General features: G+C 48.3%; 1 protein-coding gene and 1 pseudogene across 1 annotated transcript; both read right to left on the bottom strand.

Moving 5' to 3' along the window:
* Positions 1-16: 16 nt before the first annotated feature.
* On the bottom strand, positions 17-7,648 carry LOC136942771 (vitrin-like; the record flags this gene model as incomplete). The annotated part of the gene is made up of 7 exons (XM_067235743.1): positions 7,513-7,648; positions 3,092-3,175; positions 2,590-2,655; positions 2,069-2,225; positions 1,567-1,700; positions 464-541; positions 17-195 (listed from the first exon to the last, which is right to left on the bottom strand). Coding segments are annotated over exons 2-7 (648 nt in total), but the record flags the coding sequence as incomplete, so codon positions are not given.
* A 2,398-nt stretch (positions 7,649-10,046) lies between these two features.
* Positions 10,047-16,510, bottom strand: LOC136942770 (opsin-5-like; annotated as a pseudogene).
* Positions 16,511-17,521: the final 1,011 nt, after the last annotated feature.

Below are 17,521 nucleotides of genomic sequence, written 5' to 3'. Positions count from 1 at the left end.
CCCTGACTTTGTGTACGGCTGCGCGTGTCTTGGTGGTGGTGCTGGTGGGCGGGGGGGTGGTGGTGGGTGCAGGCGTGGTGGTGGAGGGGGGCTCGGGGGGTGCGGTGGTGGTGGTGGTGGTGGTGGTGGGGGGCTCTGGAGCCACCGTGGCAGGCAAGACAGTGGTGACCAGGAGGGGCTTGGCCTCCTTCTGACCTGCAGCCGTCGACAGAGGAAGGAGGTGAAGGATGGAGGGATGGATGAGAAGAGCTGCCACAGTAACTCCAGTGTTGTGATGCATTCTTGACATTCCTCTGAGGATGGGAGCGCCCCTTCTCTGTTCCCTCCAGGTCTGCCCCACAAGACACAGCTTCTGTGCCAGTGATTTTCCTTCGACGTACCGAAATACTACTACTCGTGGACCAATTGTGGTTTATTCCCATCACAGACACTATTCTTACGCTAAAATAGGCCGAGCGCTCACCTGTTTTCACTGTGGAGGGTCGCGAAGGGGTGTAATCCAGGGTGGAGGGGTAGATCACTCCTTTCTTAGGCTTCCCCACTGAACAAACATCAAGAATAGACATGATGATCAGGGGGTTTTAAACGACTGTGGATATGCGTGAATGACCGATGAACTGCACTGTGGCCTAGGGACAGACTCACTGTGGCCTAGGGACAGACTCACTGTGGCCTAGGGACAGACTCACTGTGGCCTAGGGACAGACTCACTGTGGCCTAGGGACAGACTCACTGTGGCCTAGGGACAGACTCACTGTGGCCTAGGGACAGACACACTGTGGCCTAAGGACAGACTCACTGTGGCCTAGGGACAGACTCACTGTGGCCTAGGGACAGACTCACTGTGGCCTAAGGACAGACTCACTGTGGCCTAGGGACAGACTCACTGTGGCCTAGGGACAGACTCACTGTGGCCTAGGGACAGACTCACTGTGGCCTAGGGACAGACTCACTGTGGCCTAAGGACAGACTCACTGTGGCCTAGGGACAGACTCACTGTGGCCTAGGGACAGACTCACTGTGGCCTAGGGACAGACTCACTGTGGCCTAGGGACAGACTCACTGTGGCCTAAGGACAGACTCACTGTGGCCTAAGGACAGACTCACTGTGGCCTAGGGACAGACACACTGGGGAAAACTTCACTTTAAAAATAGGTTAAAAAAACAATCAATACAATTATTATTTTGGTTGTGATAAATTAATTAATCTGCCAATGGAACAAGTGAAAATTCATGTTAAGATTTCTTGAAGTGTTATTTAGACCTTTAAAGATATAAACATTTCACTTACTAGATTCATTTTCTTTAATCTAGTAAGTCTTTTTCTAGAAACAAGAGGATCCATCCTTAACAACCTACACAGCAACTTCAAAACCTTATGACTTCAAAAAAACTGATAAATCTTTTTTTTCACAACTCTTTCTCCAAGACATTGAAGATGCCTTGTCTAAAAGGTCCCTGTATCTTACTGAAATGTTACTTGTCAGGTGATTGTGGCTTACGTTAAGCGTTATGACATATTTTGACTAGAAACTAGACAAATATACTTAGATGTTTTTCATCTACCTGAGACCGTGAAAGATTCCCGCCACTTGGGCAGGGAGAGCGATCGGACCCCGTTGGAGAGACTGCCCTTGTAGATATTCTGTCCCGCCATCTTCCTCACGATCACCTTCCCTCCAGAGTTGGTTATGACTCCACTGTGAATACAGAACGTGAGTCAGGCTTCATGAAACTGTCCAACTAACATCGTGAAGCTTCTAGTAGGAGTTGTGTTCAGTCCCACGCCACAACACAGTGTGTGGGTTTCCTTTAATCAATTTCCGGACACAGTTCAGTGTGGCTCTGTCCCAGGTTTTGAATTACTATAATCCAAGAGCTAAAACACAGCAAACATTGTGGATCTTTAAAACCAGAACAAATAAATTGACTATGCTCCTGCACGTCCCCAGCAGACATGGTAACAGAGCCCAGAGACTCACCTGTGGATGGCAGCAGACATGGTAACAGAGCCCAGAGACTCACCTGTTGATGGCAGCAGACATGGTAACAGAGCCCAGAGACTCACCTGTGGATGGCAGCGTTACAGATGCTGGAGATGGAAGCGAACACTCCTGTCCCGTACACCTGCTGTTTGGCCTCCTTACAGCTGGCGGGACATTTAGCGATGAACTCCGGAAGGTTGATTTTCCCGGCGCGGACATCACACTCGATGGCAGGGATCACTGGGGTGGGAACGGGGTACCAGGTACAGGGTTCAAGGTTCAAGGTTCAGGGTTCAGGGGTACAGGGTTCAAGGTTCAGGGTTCAGGGCACAGGGTTCAAGGTTCAGGGTTCAGGGCACAGGGGTACAGGGTTCAGGGTTCAGTGGTACAGGGTACAGGGGTACAGGGTACAGGGCACAGGGGTACAGGGTTCAGGGTACAGGGTTCAGGGCTCAGGGGTACAGGGTATAGGGGTACAGGGTTCAGGGTTCAGGGCTCAGGGTTCAGGGCTCAGGGTTCAGGGTTCAGGGTTCAGGGGCTGAATGGAAGCATGTGGACACTAACAGGAGTCGTGTGTCAAACATTGTGTCTTGTTTGTTTCTACCTTGTTTTGGCTTTTTGGTCTTGGATCCGTTGGGTTTGGCTCCACAGCTGCAGAAAAGCAGGACAGCTACAGGAGGAAACACCAGACCGCACACAGACAGGATCATCAGGGCTTTACTGGGCTCACAGCATTTGCATTTAAAAGAGAGAGAGTGAAGGTGTGTAAAACATGTAGGTGTGTGTGCGCGCAGGCGTTTGTGGTTGTGTTCGTTGCAGATGTACAGTAACCACAGGTGATGATAGATTTAAGCCAGTGGTATTTTGGAAACATGCTCATCAGTTCAGTGTGGTCTTGTCTACATGCTCTCTTTAGGCAGACTGTGTGTATTTTTCTGTGCTTGTGTGTTTGTTTGTTTGTGTGTGTCTATGCGTGGGTGTATGTGATTGGTGTGTGTATTTGTCTGTGCTTGTTTGTTTGTGTGGGTGCGTTAGTGTGTGTGTGTGTGTGTGTGTGTGTGTGTGTGTGTGTGTGTGTGTGTGTGTGTGAATGAGTTCAACCCTACCAAGGCAGATGGCAGTGAGCGCTGGTCTGGTCATCTTGACGAGGGCTGGTTTGGCAAGTCTGTCAGACGTCCTTGTACTACCTCCTGAGAGAGAGAGACAGAAAGAGACAGAGAGAGTGAGAAAGTGAGAGAGACCGAGACAGAAACAGAGAGAGAGAGAGAGAGAGAGAGAGAGAGAGAGAGAGAGAGAGAGAGAGAGAGAGAAAGAAAGAGAGAATGACAGACAGTTCTAACATTTTTTGTTTATGACTGTTTACTATACACGTAGCAAAAATGTCTCTCTGTGATTTTGATTCAAAGACAGACATTTAGCTGGTAGATGGAGAAAAAAAACAATGTCAAAGCCTGTGTCAACAAGAACATGAAATGGTCTCCAAGGCGTCATACCAGGCAGTGCTGTTCTTCTCCAGTAATAATAGTACAGGTGCTGCTGGAGATGATTTGGTTTTTCCGGGACTGTGCAGATTTATGTCTACAGAGGAGACTGTGTAATCACAGGGGCAGACAAGGAGAGAGATGCCAGCAAGAAGTCTCTCCTGAACACCTGTGATGCACCCCAGGTCCCTGAACACCTGTGATGCACCCCAGGTCCCTGAACACCTGTGATGCACCCCAGGTCCCTGAACACCTGTGATGCACCCCAGGTCCCTGAACACCTGTGATGCACCCCAGGTCCCTGAACACCTGTGATGCACCCCAGGTCCCTGAACACCTGTGATGCACCCCAGGTCCCTGAACACCTGTGATGCACCCCAGGTCCCTGAACACCTGTGATGCACCCCAGGTCCCTGAACACCTGTGATGCACCCCAGGTCCCTGAACACCTGTGATGCACCCCAGGTCCCTGAACACCTGTGATGCACCCCAGGTCCTCTGGAAGGCACAGGATTGGAGGGCTCGGACCACAGGGTTGATGTGATCATGTTGGAATCAGGAGATCATTTGCTCCTTGTGGGGTTAGACCAACAGACTGATAATAAGAATGAATTTATTTAGCAGACACTTTTATCCAAAGCGACCTAGACAGGGGAAATTGAACCTTGCAAACTCATGGTGCACAGTCAAAAGCTTAACCCACAGAGCTAATCCTATCCCCTACAACCTGCAAGACTACAACCAAGAGCATTATATTTGGCTTCGGTTCAGTGCTGACCAACACTGTAATACTAAACTTGTACTGATGGGAACTGTAAACCTCAGGGGTTTATGATCCAGTGCTGAGGAATTATAGATTTAAAATCAACTAGCTGTTGATCTGGGAAATCTGTCAGAACCAGCACTGTACACAGATACAGTAACAGAGCATTAGACTAATTTAGTCAAAACATCTGTTTTTTTTTTATATCTACAATGTTTTATGGTAAATAATCCACAATGCTGTGGTCCTCTGGGAGACCTGAGTCTAGGGTAAAACTCGTTTGGGCTCTCTGCTTCCCTGCACCCTGACAGGCTGATACTGTACGCTCCAACATGCCTTTTTTCCCCTGTGTTGTGTTTTGACAGGCAGTCGCAGCCAGGCTGCACATCTCTCCAGTCTACCCTAGTCACACTGTCCTGGAAGGACAAGCTGGGACAGAAACCTGCACGAGAGAGAGAGAGAGAGAGAGAGAGAGAGAGAGAGAGAGAGAGAGAGAGAGAGAGAGGGAGGGGAGAGAGAGGGAGGGGAGAGAGAGGCAGGAGAGAGAGGGAGAGAGAGTGTGTGTGTGAGAGAGAGTGAGAGAGAGTGTGTGAGAGAGAGAGAGAGAGAGAGAGAGAGAGAGAGAGAGAGAGAGAGAGTGAGAGAGAGAGAGAGAGTGTGTGAGAGAGAGAGAGAGAGAGAGAGAGAGAGAGAGAGAGAGAGAGAGAGAGAGAGAGACAGAGAGAGACAGAGAGAGACAGAGAGAGACAGAGAGAGACCAGCTGTACAGGAGAGGACAGTCAGCATGTTCGACTGGAGAGTGGAAACTCCTGAAGCTTCCTGCCAAACACCTGTCAGGACACTAGTGAACACTACTGTAGAGTCACACTAGTGAATACTACTGTAGAGTCACACTAGTGAATACTACTGTAGAGTCACACTAGTGAATACTACTGTAGAGTCACACTAGTGAATACTACTGTAGAGTCACACTAGTGAATACTACTGTAGAGTCAGTTACGTTAAACATTATTGTTGTCATGTAGTTTTTATCACTGCAGGCATTAATAGATAAAAGACCATGTTTACAATTAGTCAGATTTTTAAGGGGGCCACGAGGGGGTCCAAGCTTGTTGTCACGGGGGCACTGGCCCCCCTGCCCCCCCCTCCAGAACCGCCCACCTGGCTGGTGGTTCTAAAGCCCCTTCATGTGGGCATAGGGGACCCTGTCTATAGGAACAGTACACTTCCGACAGGTATCGGATGTTTAGCTTAGCGTGCACCTGTACTTGACGTTCAGTGCTATTTGTTTATGTTTTTAAGATTAGCACATTTTCCTAAACTTTCAGGGGGATTTAACAATCCCATCCGGGCACCACCTCTAACTTGAGCTGCCTCGGGTTCAGGTGAGGAGGCTGAATAGGACAGTCAGCAGAACGTCCCTGCATGCAAGATGCATAGCAGTGTAGGAAGGAAGGCAATAGTAAACGTAACCTATTACCATGCTCTGGCTGTGTTTGATGAAGGCATGAGGGTTCCTCGGCTGGTTTCAGCTGCCCCAAGCTAAACATCGCTGACCGGTCACATGTTCAGCAGATTTAAACCACAATACATCCCCTTCGAATAATACCCACCACACACGATCACCTCGATGGATTAAAAGTCACAAAATAACAACTTGACGATTAGCCGAAGCCAACTGCTTCTGCAGAAAACCCCTCTGCAGGTCCTTCATGAACAGCATGATCATGGTCTCTGTTCCTCTCATAAACAGCAGAAACCTGAGATGTGATTACAGGTGACTCCTCCTGTTCTGTAAGCAGAACCTTGGTGTTTCCAGGTGATGCCTCTACGCTAAGGTGAGCAGGGAGAGGACGAGGAGGGGGGCGAGGGGAAAAGGGGAGCGTGTGTTCATCTGAATCAGCACAATCCAGATTTGACACCGAATATCGAAATGCATCGCTGAGCAGGGAATAGTAGAGCCTGCTAACCTGTGTGTCGCGAATATCTCACACGAAACAGAACATCACTACCGGTTCTACTGCCATCCAGACGGATCCTACTGGGAGCTGCATACCCACAGACAGCAACCTCCTAGTTCAACCACTAAACTGCAAAGTTCACATTCTTTTGAAGAGGTAACCATGGACTACACGGTGAGGAACACAAGAGTCAAAGCTGACATGCTCTTCCAGACCTGTCCCTGTGGTGCTGGGCTATAAACTACCACATATGTGAGACGTTTGATAATGAACTGGAAGACATCGTGTAGAATTACAACATCCACATCCACTATTGTCAGACTTGTAATCCTATATGGGCAAATAAGCAGTCCCTTGAATAATCTCAAGAGAAAACACATTCTTCTTGTGGATGGAGGCTGAGTATCTGAAACTCTTGGCAAACACATTCGGCCATCATGTGCCAAGTGCTCTCCAAGCCAAGTGAGACCGTGCAGACCAGGGAGGGCTCTGACGCTCATCTAACATGTCTCTACAAGGTCACTTCCATGCAGGCAGACTCCAGTTGACTTCATAGCATTTCATCTTTCTCGTTTGTTTGTTCAGCACACAATTTCTTTAAATCTTGGAAGTTTGTTTAGTGCAAGTCAGATCATGTAATGCGCTGCTAGTCATAAAATCCACCTGTGTTTAATCAACATGCAACAAAAAGTCCTAAAGCAAAAAAAAGAAGGAATAATTGTGTTCCAAACAAAGACGATAATGATAATGAAACCGGGTAGATGAAACAGCATGGAAACATCAAAGCTGAACAGACAACTGGCATAGATTACTTTCTGAGATTGTCAGCATCTCAAATGCGGCGCGGGGCCACATCTCCGTCTCGAGCAAGGATGGAACTGTACAAGGGGAGGGATCGCTTGGTAGAAAAAAGGTGGAAAAACCCTCAAATGACTTTCAGTGAACACTGTATAGCTTTGGGCCAACGGTTCAAGTCCGAACTAGTTATTCTCACAGCGACTGTAAGAGTCAGATCCATAAATAAAAAAGCGTTTTTCTTTCTGAGCTCAAGAATGCTAACTATTGAAAAACTGCATGAAGTTGAAGCAGTATTAAAATAGTAAAATGTTATCATATCTCACCCCCCATGAGGATAGTAGAAAATCAAGTTACTAAAATGAGTAATGCACAACAACCGCATAAATAGGAAATTACAAACAGGTTGGCAGAATACTAACCTGGTCAAACGTTGGCTAATTGATCATGACAGTCAAAACGTTTTCAGAGCTAAATAAAATGCGCCACATCGTCAGAAATCAGATAACTTCACACAACAAGCTCACCTGAAACGTCTTGAAATATTCCTAAGAAGCAGCAGTTTTTCCTTGGTTTTCAAATGCTTGCGGCGCTCATTTAGGGACTATCCAGGTCTTCATGCATGTGTGTTGCTCGTAGGTATGCGCGATGAGCTGGTCCACCTTCACTCTGTCTGCATGGTCCGGTTTGTGCAGCAGCGTTCATTAAAAGTGGAGAACGGGACGGAGCCAAGGCAAGCTATTCCCCATCGCCCGTCCCACTTACGAGCTCAGAAAGCTTTCAGACAACACTCTACAGCGGGAGTGTTGTCTCCCTGGGGCTATAAGAAGAGGATGCTAGCTCACGGCAATTTCTGGAATTCCAACAGAATTGAACTTCTTGTCAGTTACATTCTAAATCACAGTTGTTTAGTCATAGCAGTGACATCTTCCTTGTATGCGATTGAAAATGTGAAATACACAAAACGTATTTTGGAGTATAATCCACACGCCATATTATCTGATCAGTTCCCTATGATAATCTTGAAGACTTTATGTACTTTATGTAAGAGATTTTGACACTTTGGAACATATGCAAATGAGTGTATTTTCTTGGGTGTGTAGAGGATAGTAATAGGATGTTTCTTCTGACACTTCAGCGTGACACTCCTACCCAGTGGCCTTAGCACCCCAGTGGTTCAAAGAGAATCAAGTGTTTTAACTAGAGTGACACCAGCAACCACACTCCTCCACTCCCCGCCTGGCTCCAAATAAACCAATCATGGTGTGTTTGAGACCCTGAGTGGCTCTCTGGGTCAGTGGGGTGTTTGAGACCCTGAGTGGCTCTCTGGGTCAGTGGGGTGTTTGAGACCCTGAGTGGCTCTCTGGGTCAGTGGGGTGTTTGAGACCCTGAGTGGCTCTCTGGGTCAGTGGGGTGTTTGAGACCCTGAGTGGCTCTCTGGGTCAGTGGGGTGTTTGAGACCCTGAGTGGCTCTCTGGGTCAGTGGGGTGTTTGAGACCCTGAGTGGCTCTCTGGGTCAGTGGGGTGTTTGAGACCCTGAGTGGCTCTCTGGGTCAGTGGGGTGAGGAACTCTCAAATCTAGGATAGGTAAGGAGCAGTCACACAGCCATGCCATGTCCCCAGTCGGTAAGGTATACACAAGGCACCTCCCAGTGGTCTGTGCTGGTCTGTACTGGTCTGTACTGGTCTGTAGTGGCACACAAGGCTGAGGTATTGCAGGGAGCGTGTGTTTGTGTTGCTGCCATGGTGACTTAATGGACAGAAGACTGAAGGGCCTCAGTAAAAGAGCTCATTGTGCTTCAGATTATGATCGTTGCAAATGCAGAATCCGTCCCAGAAACGTTTAGAGGTAGATTTTCTTGCCCTGAATAATTGCCCACTGATTTAGCCAGAAAAACAGGTGTCTTTTAAGAGTTGTTCATTTATCTTTCAACAGGCTCTTTAGTTTTAATAGCTTGTCAAGAGCCCATAGCCCATACCAGTGCTGCAAGCCATCCAGCGCCCTTCAGGGATGAATTATGACAGTTTAGTAAAGGAACCCCTTTTTATCCCTCAATGAAAAACGATGCTTTGGACTGTTGAACTTACTTTCACTGTCAGTCATGCTGTGTTTCGTTGGCACGGTGATATTCAACAGACAGGAGAGAGGAGCCCTTTGACACCGAACGGGTCCATCTTAGTGTCTGGTGTGAGAGGTGTGCAGGGTTGTGAGGGTGTGAAGAGGGGCGTGGGGGTGAGTAGAAGTTGTAAGGGGGTGAACAGGGGTGTGAGGGGGTGTGAGGGGGTGTGAGGGGGTGTGAGGGTGTGTGAGGGTGTGTGAGGGGTACATTGCTGCTGTGTGCTGGAGTGGGCTGGCTGCCTTCTGCTGGGGTATGTCAGGCGTCATGGAGATACAATCAGCCTGTAAAATATTCCTTTGGCAGACACTTTTAATGTTGGATTTGAACCCCTCTGCAGTCACAAGCTTTAACCACGAGCTGCCCCTCCTGTCAGAGACACCTGGGATGAGAGACACCTGGGATGAGGTCGGCAGGAGGGTGAGACAGGCGGCAGGAGGGTGAGACAGAGAGCAGGAGGGTGAGAAAGACAGCAGGAGGGTGAGACAGATGGCAGGAGGGTGAGACAGACAGCAGGAGGGTGAGACAGACACCAGGAGGGTGAGACAGACAGCAGGAGGGTGAGACAGACAGCAGGAGGGTGAGACAGACAACAGACAAACAGCAATCTTGAGTGGGTTAACGTCACGTTATATACAGGTGCGTGAGCACCACTTGCAACCATTGTAACTGTTTTATTGACACAAGCACGTTGTACATACGGTAGGAACACGAAGGCCCAGCCTCCCTCACATGGGTTAAGCCAAGTCCTAATGTAAGAGAATTCTATGAAGATCTCCACTGAAAATGTTTTTAGTCGAGGACTAAGGCTTCATGCATGTCTGGGAAACTGGGCCGATAAATTAAACTGGCAGATGATAAAACAACATGGGTTTTTGTATTGTGATTCAAGTAGCAGGGTTTCATTCAAGTATAACCAGAGTCGGATGAAAGAGAGGCAGTCCTCAGAGCCTGTGGCTCTCCCAGTCTGGCCCAGCCACGCGGCTGTGGCCTGGCTCCTGGCCGGCCAGGGGCAGGGTGTGAGAGGGGCTGCTCACCCCAGAGTCATCATCAGGCACGGGCCGGAGCACCACCCCCGTGGAGGTCTTGATCTGGCTGGTCCCCAGCGGAGAGGCTGTCCCCGGGGGCCTGGCATCAGCATCAGCCTCGGCTTTGGAGTCCAGGTTTTTGAAGTTCTGTAGGTGCACCAGGTCCCTGCTGTCGCGGGCGCAGGGTAGCAGCATGACCACGTCCCTGCGGAACTTGGCGCTCATGCCCAGGTAGATGAGGGGGGTTGTAGAAGCTGGCAGACTTGGCGAGCAGGCGGGTGAAGACGCTGGAGGTGTTGGGGACGTAGACACCCAGGGCTGAACACAGGGACAGCACAGCGTACGGAGACCAGGCCAGGACGAACGCTGTGCAGATGGCGATGGACACCTGGACACAGGGAAGGGAGAACATGTCCGGATTTAAAAATGTGTACAAGCTCTTTGCGTTTTTGAAAACTCATGCTTTATTAGACAGTTTTTAAGTGAAGTATAACAGGAAAGGCAGGGAGAGAGGGGGGGCGGGGGGAGACACGCATCAAAGGAACCCAAGGCTGCGGCAGTACGGCCTCAGCCAACATGGAACACACACTCATCATGTGAGTTAGGCGCCCCCAAATACCAGGATTTTAACCACAAATCATAATTTTGTTATCCAACCCTGGATCCTCTCCTCTCTCACCCTGGTGACATCTCTCTCGAGCTTCCGCTGACGGGAGTTGAGGTAGCCGTCGGCGCACATGGCGTTGCTGCTCTTCACGGTGTTGATGATGGACACGTAGGAAAACAGCATGACCAGCACGGGACCAGGAAGCAGGAAATGAGGATGGACATGATGTAGGACTTGGAGATGGTGGAGTGGTGGGCTTTGGACCAGTCCACCTCACATGTGCCGTAGCCTCGGTCTGAGGAACATCAGGACAACACTTTTGATTTATTATTACTTAGTACAACACTTTCATCTCCTTCTCAGCCCCCTTTTAACACAAATCCATCTAATACACCCTGCTTTACTATTCAGCGTTTGTAATGTTTCCTCTCCTTGATGGTGATGCAGAAGGAGAGACAGAGGGGGTGTACCTGTGTAGCTGCCCCAGCCCAGCAGAGGAGCCATGGACCAGAATAGTGCTCCGCTCCAGATGGACATCACAGAAATGAGGATGGTGCTCATACGGATGCAGTGAGCTGCCCGATCACACAGGAGGCCAGCGGAGAGAGAGAGAGAGAGAGAGAGAGAGAGAGAGTGTCAGACAGTTCTACAATGTTCAGAACAGCAGGGTTTGGGTTTCTGTATGTTATTGCTTTGCAAACACAGGACAGGAAAAGTGAGGGGGTGCGTTAAGGTCCAGAATTCTTTCCTAGTTATGAATGTCAGATTGTGACATTTATTGAACAATGAGTTCTCTTTCAACGCTCGCAGCCACTGCAAATCACTAGCACTGAAAAGAACCTCTGTTGACAAAATCCACGTGGTTTTGTATTCAGCAAGGGAGTACAAATTAATTGTTTTCATTGATTCATCAGTTACACTTCACTATAGTACAAACTATTTAAGCTTAAGCTTACAGTGAGTCAACAGTGTCTATGACTTCTTCAACCCTGAAGACTGTGCTGCCAAACAATCATACCTTTGTGAAATTTCTGAATCCAGTCAATACAATCCCAGTGTGTTGGCAGAGGACAGGTTAAACTAATGTATGTACCCAGGTCCATATTACAAGGCAGTTCAGTTTAATGAACAACCTCAACCGTATTGTACAGTTCCCACACAGAGGGGCAACAAGGCAGTCGCCATTTAATTAAAACATTCCTCAGGACCAATTACACCCAAAATACTCAAATTCACCTCAAATTAAGTTAATTTCAAGGTATGCTGTGGATGTGGCAATGAAAGTGCAGTCAAACCCGTGCCAGTAATGAGCACCCATTAACATAGAATAACATCACTTTCAGCCTTTGTCAGATAAGTGCTACTGGAATGTTAGTTTGGAAGAAACCAAACAACAATTTTCATCTCTTCCTCTCTCTCTCTGTCTCTGTCTCTCTCTCTCTCTCTCTCTCTCTCTCTCTCTCTCTCTCTCTCTCTCTCTCTCTCTCTCTTTCTCTCCCTCTCTCTCTCTCTCTCTCTCTCTCTCTCTCTCTCTCTCTCTTTCTCTCCCTCTCTCTGTCGCCTTTCTGTCTCTGTCTCTGTCTGGAAGGTAATCACACCTTTGTTTGGGTGGCATCCCTTGATGTAGCGGGTGACACTGATGACCGTTAAGGTGTTGATGCTTGCAAGGCCAAAGAGCAGAGTGAGGAAGCCGTCCACCTTAGAAACAAAACAAATAAAAAAGAAAGTCACATTTATGTAATCACATCTCTGAATGTCTGTCATTCAACGATGGACACAGGTGTCATAGATGTTGAACATAGATCCAAGATCCCGACTGAATTGCTCCTCACAAGGTTTTTTCAATTTTTTATAGTTATAGTTATCCTGGGAGATTTTCCATGTCTTCCTGAGCTTCTGTGAGGATGCTGGTAAAATGGCTGTACAAATCGAATTTCATTCGATTGGAGGTGTGTTTACCTAGACTCACTGACTGTTCATCTTTGTTGGTACTCATCATCAAATCCTGCCTGATGCCTTCCAGAACACTCCTGCTGACTGATCAAACGTCCAACGTGGTTCTCCACCAGCTGAAACGTGCGAGGGAGAGCTGTCCTGGTGCAGGAGGAGACACAACTCTGATCCTACTTCCTCTCTCGCTTCTGTCCCTTCCTGCTCATCCATCTGCCTCCCGCTGTGACACTGTGGACCCCCCGCTGTGACACTCCCCAGTGACACAGCTCAGCTGTGGGCTGTCACCGATTACCGTCCTGATCTCCTTTGAGGCCTAACCTTATTACTGTCAATCACACGGTGTGTCCCTCCCCAGACGGCCGCGGACAGCTGCCTCTTCACATCTCACCCTGACCCACACAGCTGTTATGAAACGGCACGTGTCTGACAGGTAAAGCTACAGCTGGCATTCCCCACGAGATCATGTCCTTTTCTCTCTGGATGGAAAAACAGATAAAAACTGACGTTTGAGAAGGAATTAAGGAAAGCTATTAAACTATAGTCTATTGAGGAATACGGGGAGAGCCCCAGCCTAGCCCCAGCCTCAGCCCCAGCCTCAGCCCCAGCCTCAGCCCCAGCCTCAGCCCCAGCCCTAGCCTCAGCCCCAGCCTCAGCCTAGCCCCAACCCCAGCCCCAGCCCCAGCCCTAGCCTCAGCCACAGCCCCAGCCCTAGCCTCAGCCCCAGCCTCAGCCCCAGCCCCAGCCCCAGCCCTGGCCTCAGCCCCAGCCCCAGCCCTGGCCTCAGCCCCAGCCCCAGCCCTGGCCTCAGCCCCAGCCCCAGCCCAGGTGTACCTGTTCATGTCTTGTCACGCTGATTCAGTAATCTGCTAATGCGTCTCACATGCCTGTCTGGCTCGCTTACCCTCTCTCTCTGTCTCTCACACACTCTCTCCCACACACACACTCTCTCACACACACTCTCTGTCTCACACACACTCTCTCTCACACACACTCTCTGTCTCACACACACTCTCTCTCACACATACTCTGTTTCACACACACTCTCTGTCCTCTCTCTCTCTCTCTCTCTCTCTCTCTCTCTCTCTCTCTCTCTCTCTCTCTCTCTCTCTCTCTCTCATACACTTTCTCTCTCTTCCCGCCTGTATCTTACAATGTCTTTGTCAATTCAGTCTTTCTATTCCAAGTTTTAGCGCTCCCTCTTTCCCTCTCTAACCCTTCAGTACCTGGACCTCCAGACTGAGACCCGTCAGTACCTGGCCCTCCTCTCCAGGCTGAGACCCTTCAGTACCTGGCCCTCCTCTCCAGACTCAGACCCTTCAGTACCTGGCCCTCCTCTCCAGACTCAGACCCTTCAGTACCTGGCCCTCCTCTCCAGACTCAGACCCTTCAGTACCTGGCCCTCCTCTCCAGACTCAGACCCTTCAGTACCTGGACCTCCTCTCCAGACTCAGACCCTTCAGTACCTGGCCCTCCTCTCCAGACTCAGACCCTTCAGTACCTGGCCCTCCTCTCCAGACTCAGACCCTTAAGTACCTGGCCCTCCTCTCCAGACTCAGACCCTTCAGTACCTGGCCCTCCTCTCCAGACTCAGACCCTTCAGTACCTGGCCCTCCTCTCCAGACTCAGACCCTTCAGTACCTGGCCCTCCTCTCCAGGCTGAGACCCTTCAGTACCTGGCCCTCCTCTCTAGGCTGAGAGACAGACACAGAGTTCTACTCTCACGTTTCCTCTCCGTCCCCCAAAAACCTGAGAAGGTGTGAATGTCTGGGAGATGAGATCATATGAGTAGTTTCTGAGCAAAAGGTGTGCTCACAAACCTAATTATACTCCCTGGCAGGCCTCCATCTATCTCTGACAGCATCAGAGACGGCGAGCGTCCAACTGAAGCTGTTATTGTTCCTCCACTGTTTTTCTATCGCTCCACAGAGACTCAACACATCGAGTGTTGATATCAAGACTTCCACCACAGACTTGCCTTGGGCAAGAAAAACAAACTGGGAAAATTCCAAGCAAAGGCATGACAACTATTTCATCGCAGGCAAAAGCCTATGGAGATGATTAAATGTATAAAAACAAATATTTGAATATATACTGTATATATATTTTTTACTGTCATGATATAGAAGTTGCCCTCCTGTTGGAGTGTTCTGCGACTCAATGATGCTGGTAACCGGGTGAAGCAGTTCCTGTTGCCATGCTGCGGGGGTGGCCTTCCCTCTTAAAGGGGCCCACACTCATAATCTGATTACAGATTAACCTCCAACCCACAAGGAGACCAACGAAATCCCTGCTCTGCAACTCAGTCTCTCAATACCATTCCAGCTAAAATTCCTTCACCCGATTAATCTGGATTGGGCCGAGAAATTAGCAAATGGATACACACAGTATGATACAAGTCCTCTATGCCAAGATAGATCCCCAACTGTCTTATCAAATTACTAAGGGCTTTCATTACACATTTCTAATTAGCATTTGTGTTTTGCTGTTCAACTCCAGTTCAACTGCCATTACCAGGTTCAAGATTTTGTAAAAAATCTAATTAAAGTATTTGCTGCCTTCTGCATTGGATTGTCCCACACACTTTAGAAAACGACAAATCTGTCCCCCTCAATCTTTCTTAAGAAAATTACATTTATCCTCGGATATTAAAAGAAGCTGTCCCGCCCACATTTGAAGACGAAGCTCCGCCCCCGTGGAACGTGAACACACCTGGCACGTCCAGATCCAAGTGATGAGGAATCCATCATCCCTGAAGACGTTGAAGATCTCCAGGACGCCTCTGGAGTAGCCGAACACGGAGATGCTGGCGTCGGAGACGGCCAGGTTCAGCGTGAGGAAGTCTGTGGGCAGGAGGGACGTCCTCTGTCTGTACAGCACAAAGATCACCATGCTGTTCCCCAACCACGACAACCAGCCTGGACAGGAACACACAGCATACGTTTTACTCGTCCTCACAGGAAGACTCTGGGCAGTGACATACATGATAAAAAAGTATTTGCAATTTGACAATTTGTCAGTGTTGAAATTACTATAACTACCCCAACAGGGGATTTTCTGTAAAATGTGTTATTTAGAGTGACAGTTTATAAATGTTTTTGGGAGGCTGAAAGACACAGGCCTCGTCACTGAGACAGTAGAGTACATGTAGTCACTGAGACAGTAGAGTACATGTAGTCACTGAGACAGTAGAGTACATCTAGTCACTGAGACAGTAGAGTACATCTAGTCACTGAGACAGTAGAGTACATGTAGTCACTGAGACAGTAGAGTACATCTAGTCACTGAGACAGTAGAGTACATCTAGTCACTGAGACAGTAGAGTACATTTAGTCACTGAGACAGTAGAGTACATCTAGTCACTGAGACAGTAGAGTACATCTAGTCACTGAGACAGTAGAGTACATCTAGTCACTGAGACAGTAGAGTACATGTAGAACACCAGACAGTAGAGTACATGTAGAACACCACTCTAGTACAGACTGGATTTTTGGGCCCAAGCGTTTGTGCTCATAAGGGTCTTACACAGAGATACTTTCATGTTCTACTCGGTAATGTCTTGAATTACAAGTTAGTTGTTTTAGATTGCATTTAGGATGTCGACATCCACAGGCAGCTGAAAAGCAATTTGTGACCATGAACACAAAAAAAGGTTACAAAAACACATTTCTATTTGAGTCGATGTCCAGCACCTACCCAGAATCAGCAGGTAGACTCCAATCAGCGTCTCTCCCTGTTCCGAAAGCGGAGGCTCTATGTGTACGAGACTGAGGTTGTTGTTCCTCCAAGGAATCTTTGGCGGGCGTTTCAGAATGATCTCCATGTTTGAAGTGTCGCTGCTGCGGCATGAATCCTTGTCGTTTCCTGAGAGCGTCTCCTGCCTGACAGAGACCTGCCTCTACAGACCAGGAGAAGTCCTCCTGCTTCCTCCTAAACCCAGCTTAACACAGACGCTTCACAACTGACTGTCCCAGTGATACCAAGCGCTCTTCTAATCCAATTGGTGCCTTAGCAGGAAAGCAGATGGGGATATTACTGAGAAATCCCGTTCAACGTTGGGAAAAGCCATTGCGACATGAGATGGGATTGCTGTATTTCCTCTAATTCATTAAATTCTCAGTATGAATCAAGCGTGCGTGTGTGCAGTCGTGCATGTCTGTGTGTGTGTCTGTGTGTGTCTGTGTGTGTCTGTGTCTGTGTGTGTCTGTGTGTGTCTGTGTGTGTGTTGACATTACCATGAGGCCAACAACTGTCACTTGGACCTGTGGTGTCTCAGTTAGACCTGTGGTGTCCCAGTTGGACCCGTGGTGTCTCAGTTAGACCCGTGGTGTCTCAGTTGGACCTGTGGTGTCTCAGTTTGGCCGGTGGTGTCCCAGTTGGACCCGTGGTGTCTCAGTTGGACCGGTGGTGTCCCAGTTGGACCCGTGGTGTCTCAGTTGGACCTGTGGTGGATCTTTAGTTTTTTGACACTGTGTACTTGGGGGGAAAGAAACATAAAAAAAGAAACTTATTTAAACATTCGGGGGGAAATGTTTTTTCAACCTTTTGAAAGTTTTTTTTTTGAAAATATTAGTTTAACCTTATTTTTTACACCCACAGTGAAAGGAGAGAACAGAGAAGCCTAAAACAGAGTAAAGCAGAGCAGACTACAATAGATTACAGTAGAGTTTAGTATAGAAGTCTTCATCAACGATTAAACCTTTTTTTCAAAAATATTTTTTCAACCTTTCAAAACCTAAAAAAACGGAAAAAAAAAAAACTTCTGCCTTGCTCCAAGGAATCTTCCTAGACTAGCTTACGTTTGTTGGGCTTAGTAGCCAGGAAATGAAAAAAG

Source organism: Osmerus mordax, chromosome 5 (genome assembly GCF_038355195.1).
Source record: "Osmerus mordax isolate fOsmMor3 chromosome 5, fOsmMor3.pri, whole genome shotgun sequence".
Taxonomy (NCBI): Eukaryota; Metazoa; Chordata; class Actinopteri; order Osmeriformes; family Osmeridae; genus Osmerus; species Osmerus mordax.
The sequence above is the reverse complement of the archived record's forward strand: the minus strand, read 5'-3'. Positions and strand labels throughout refer to the sequence as shown.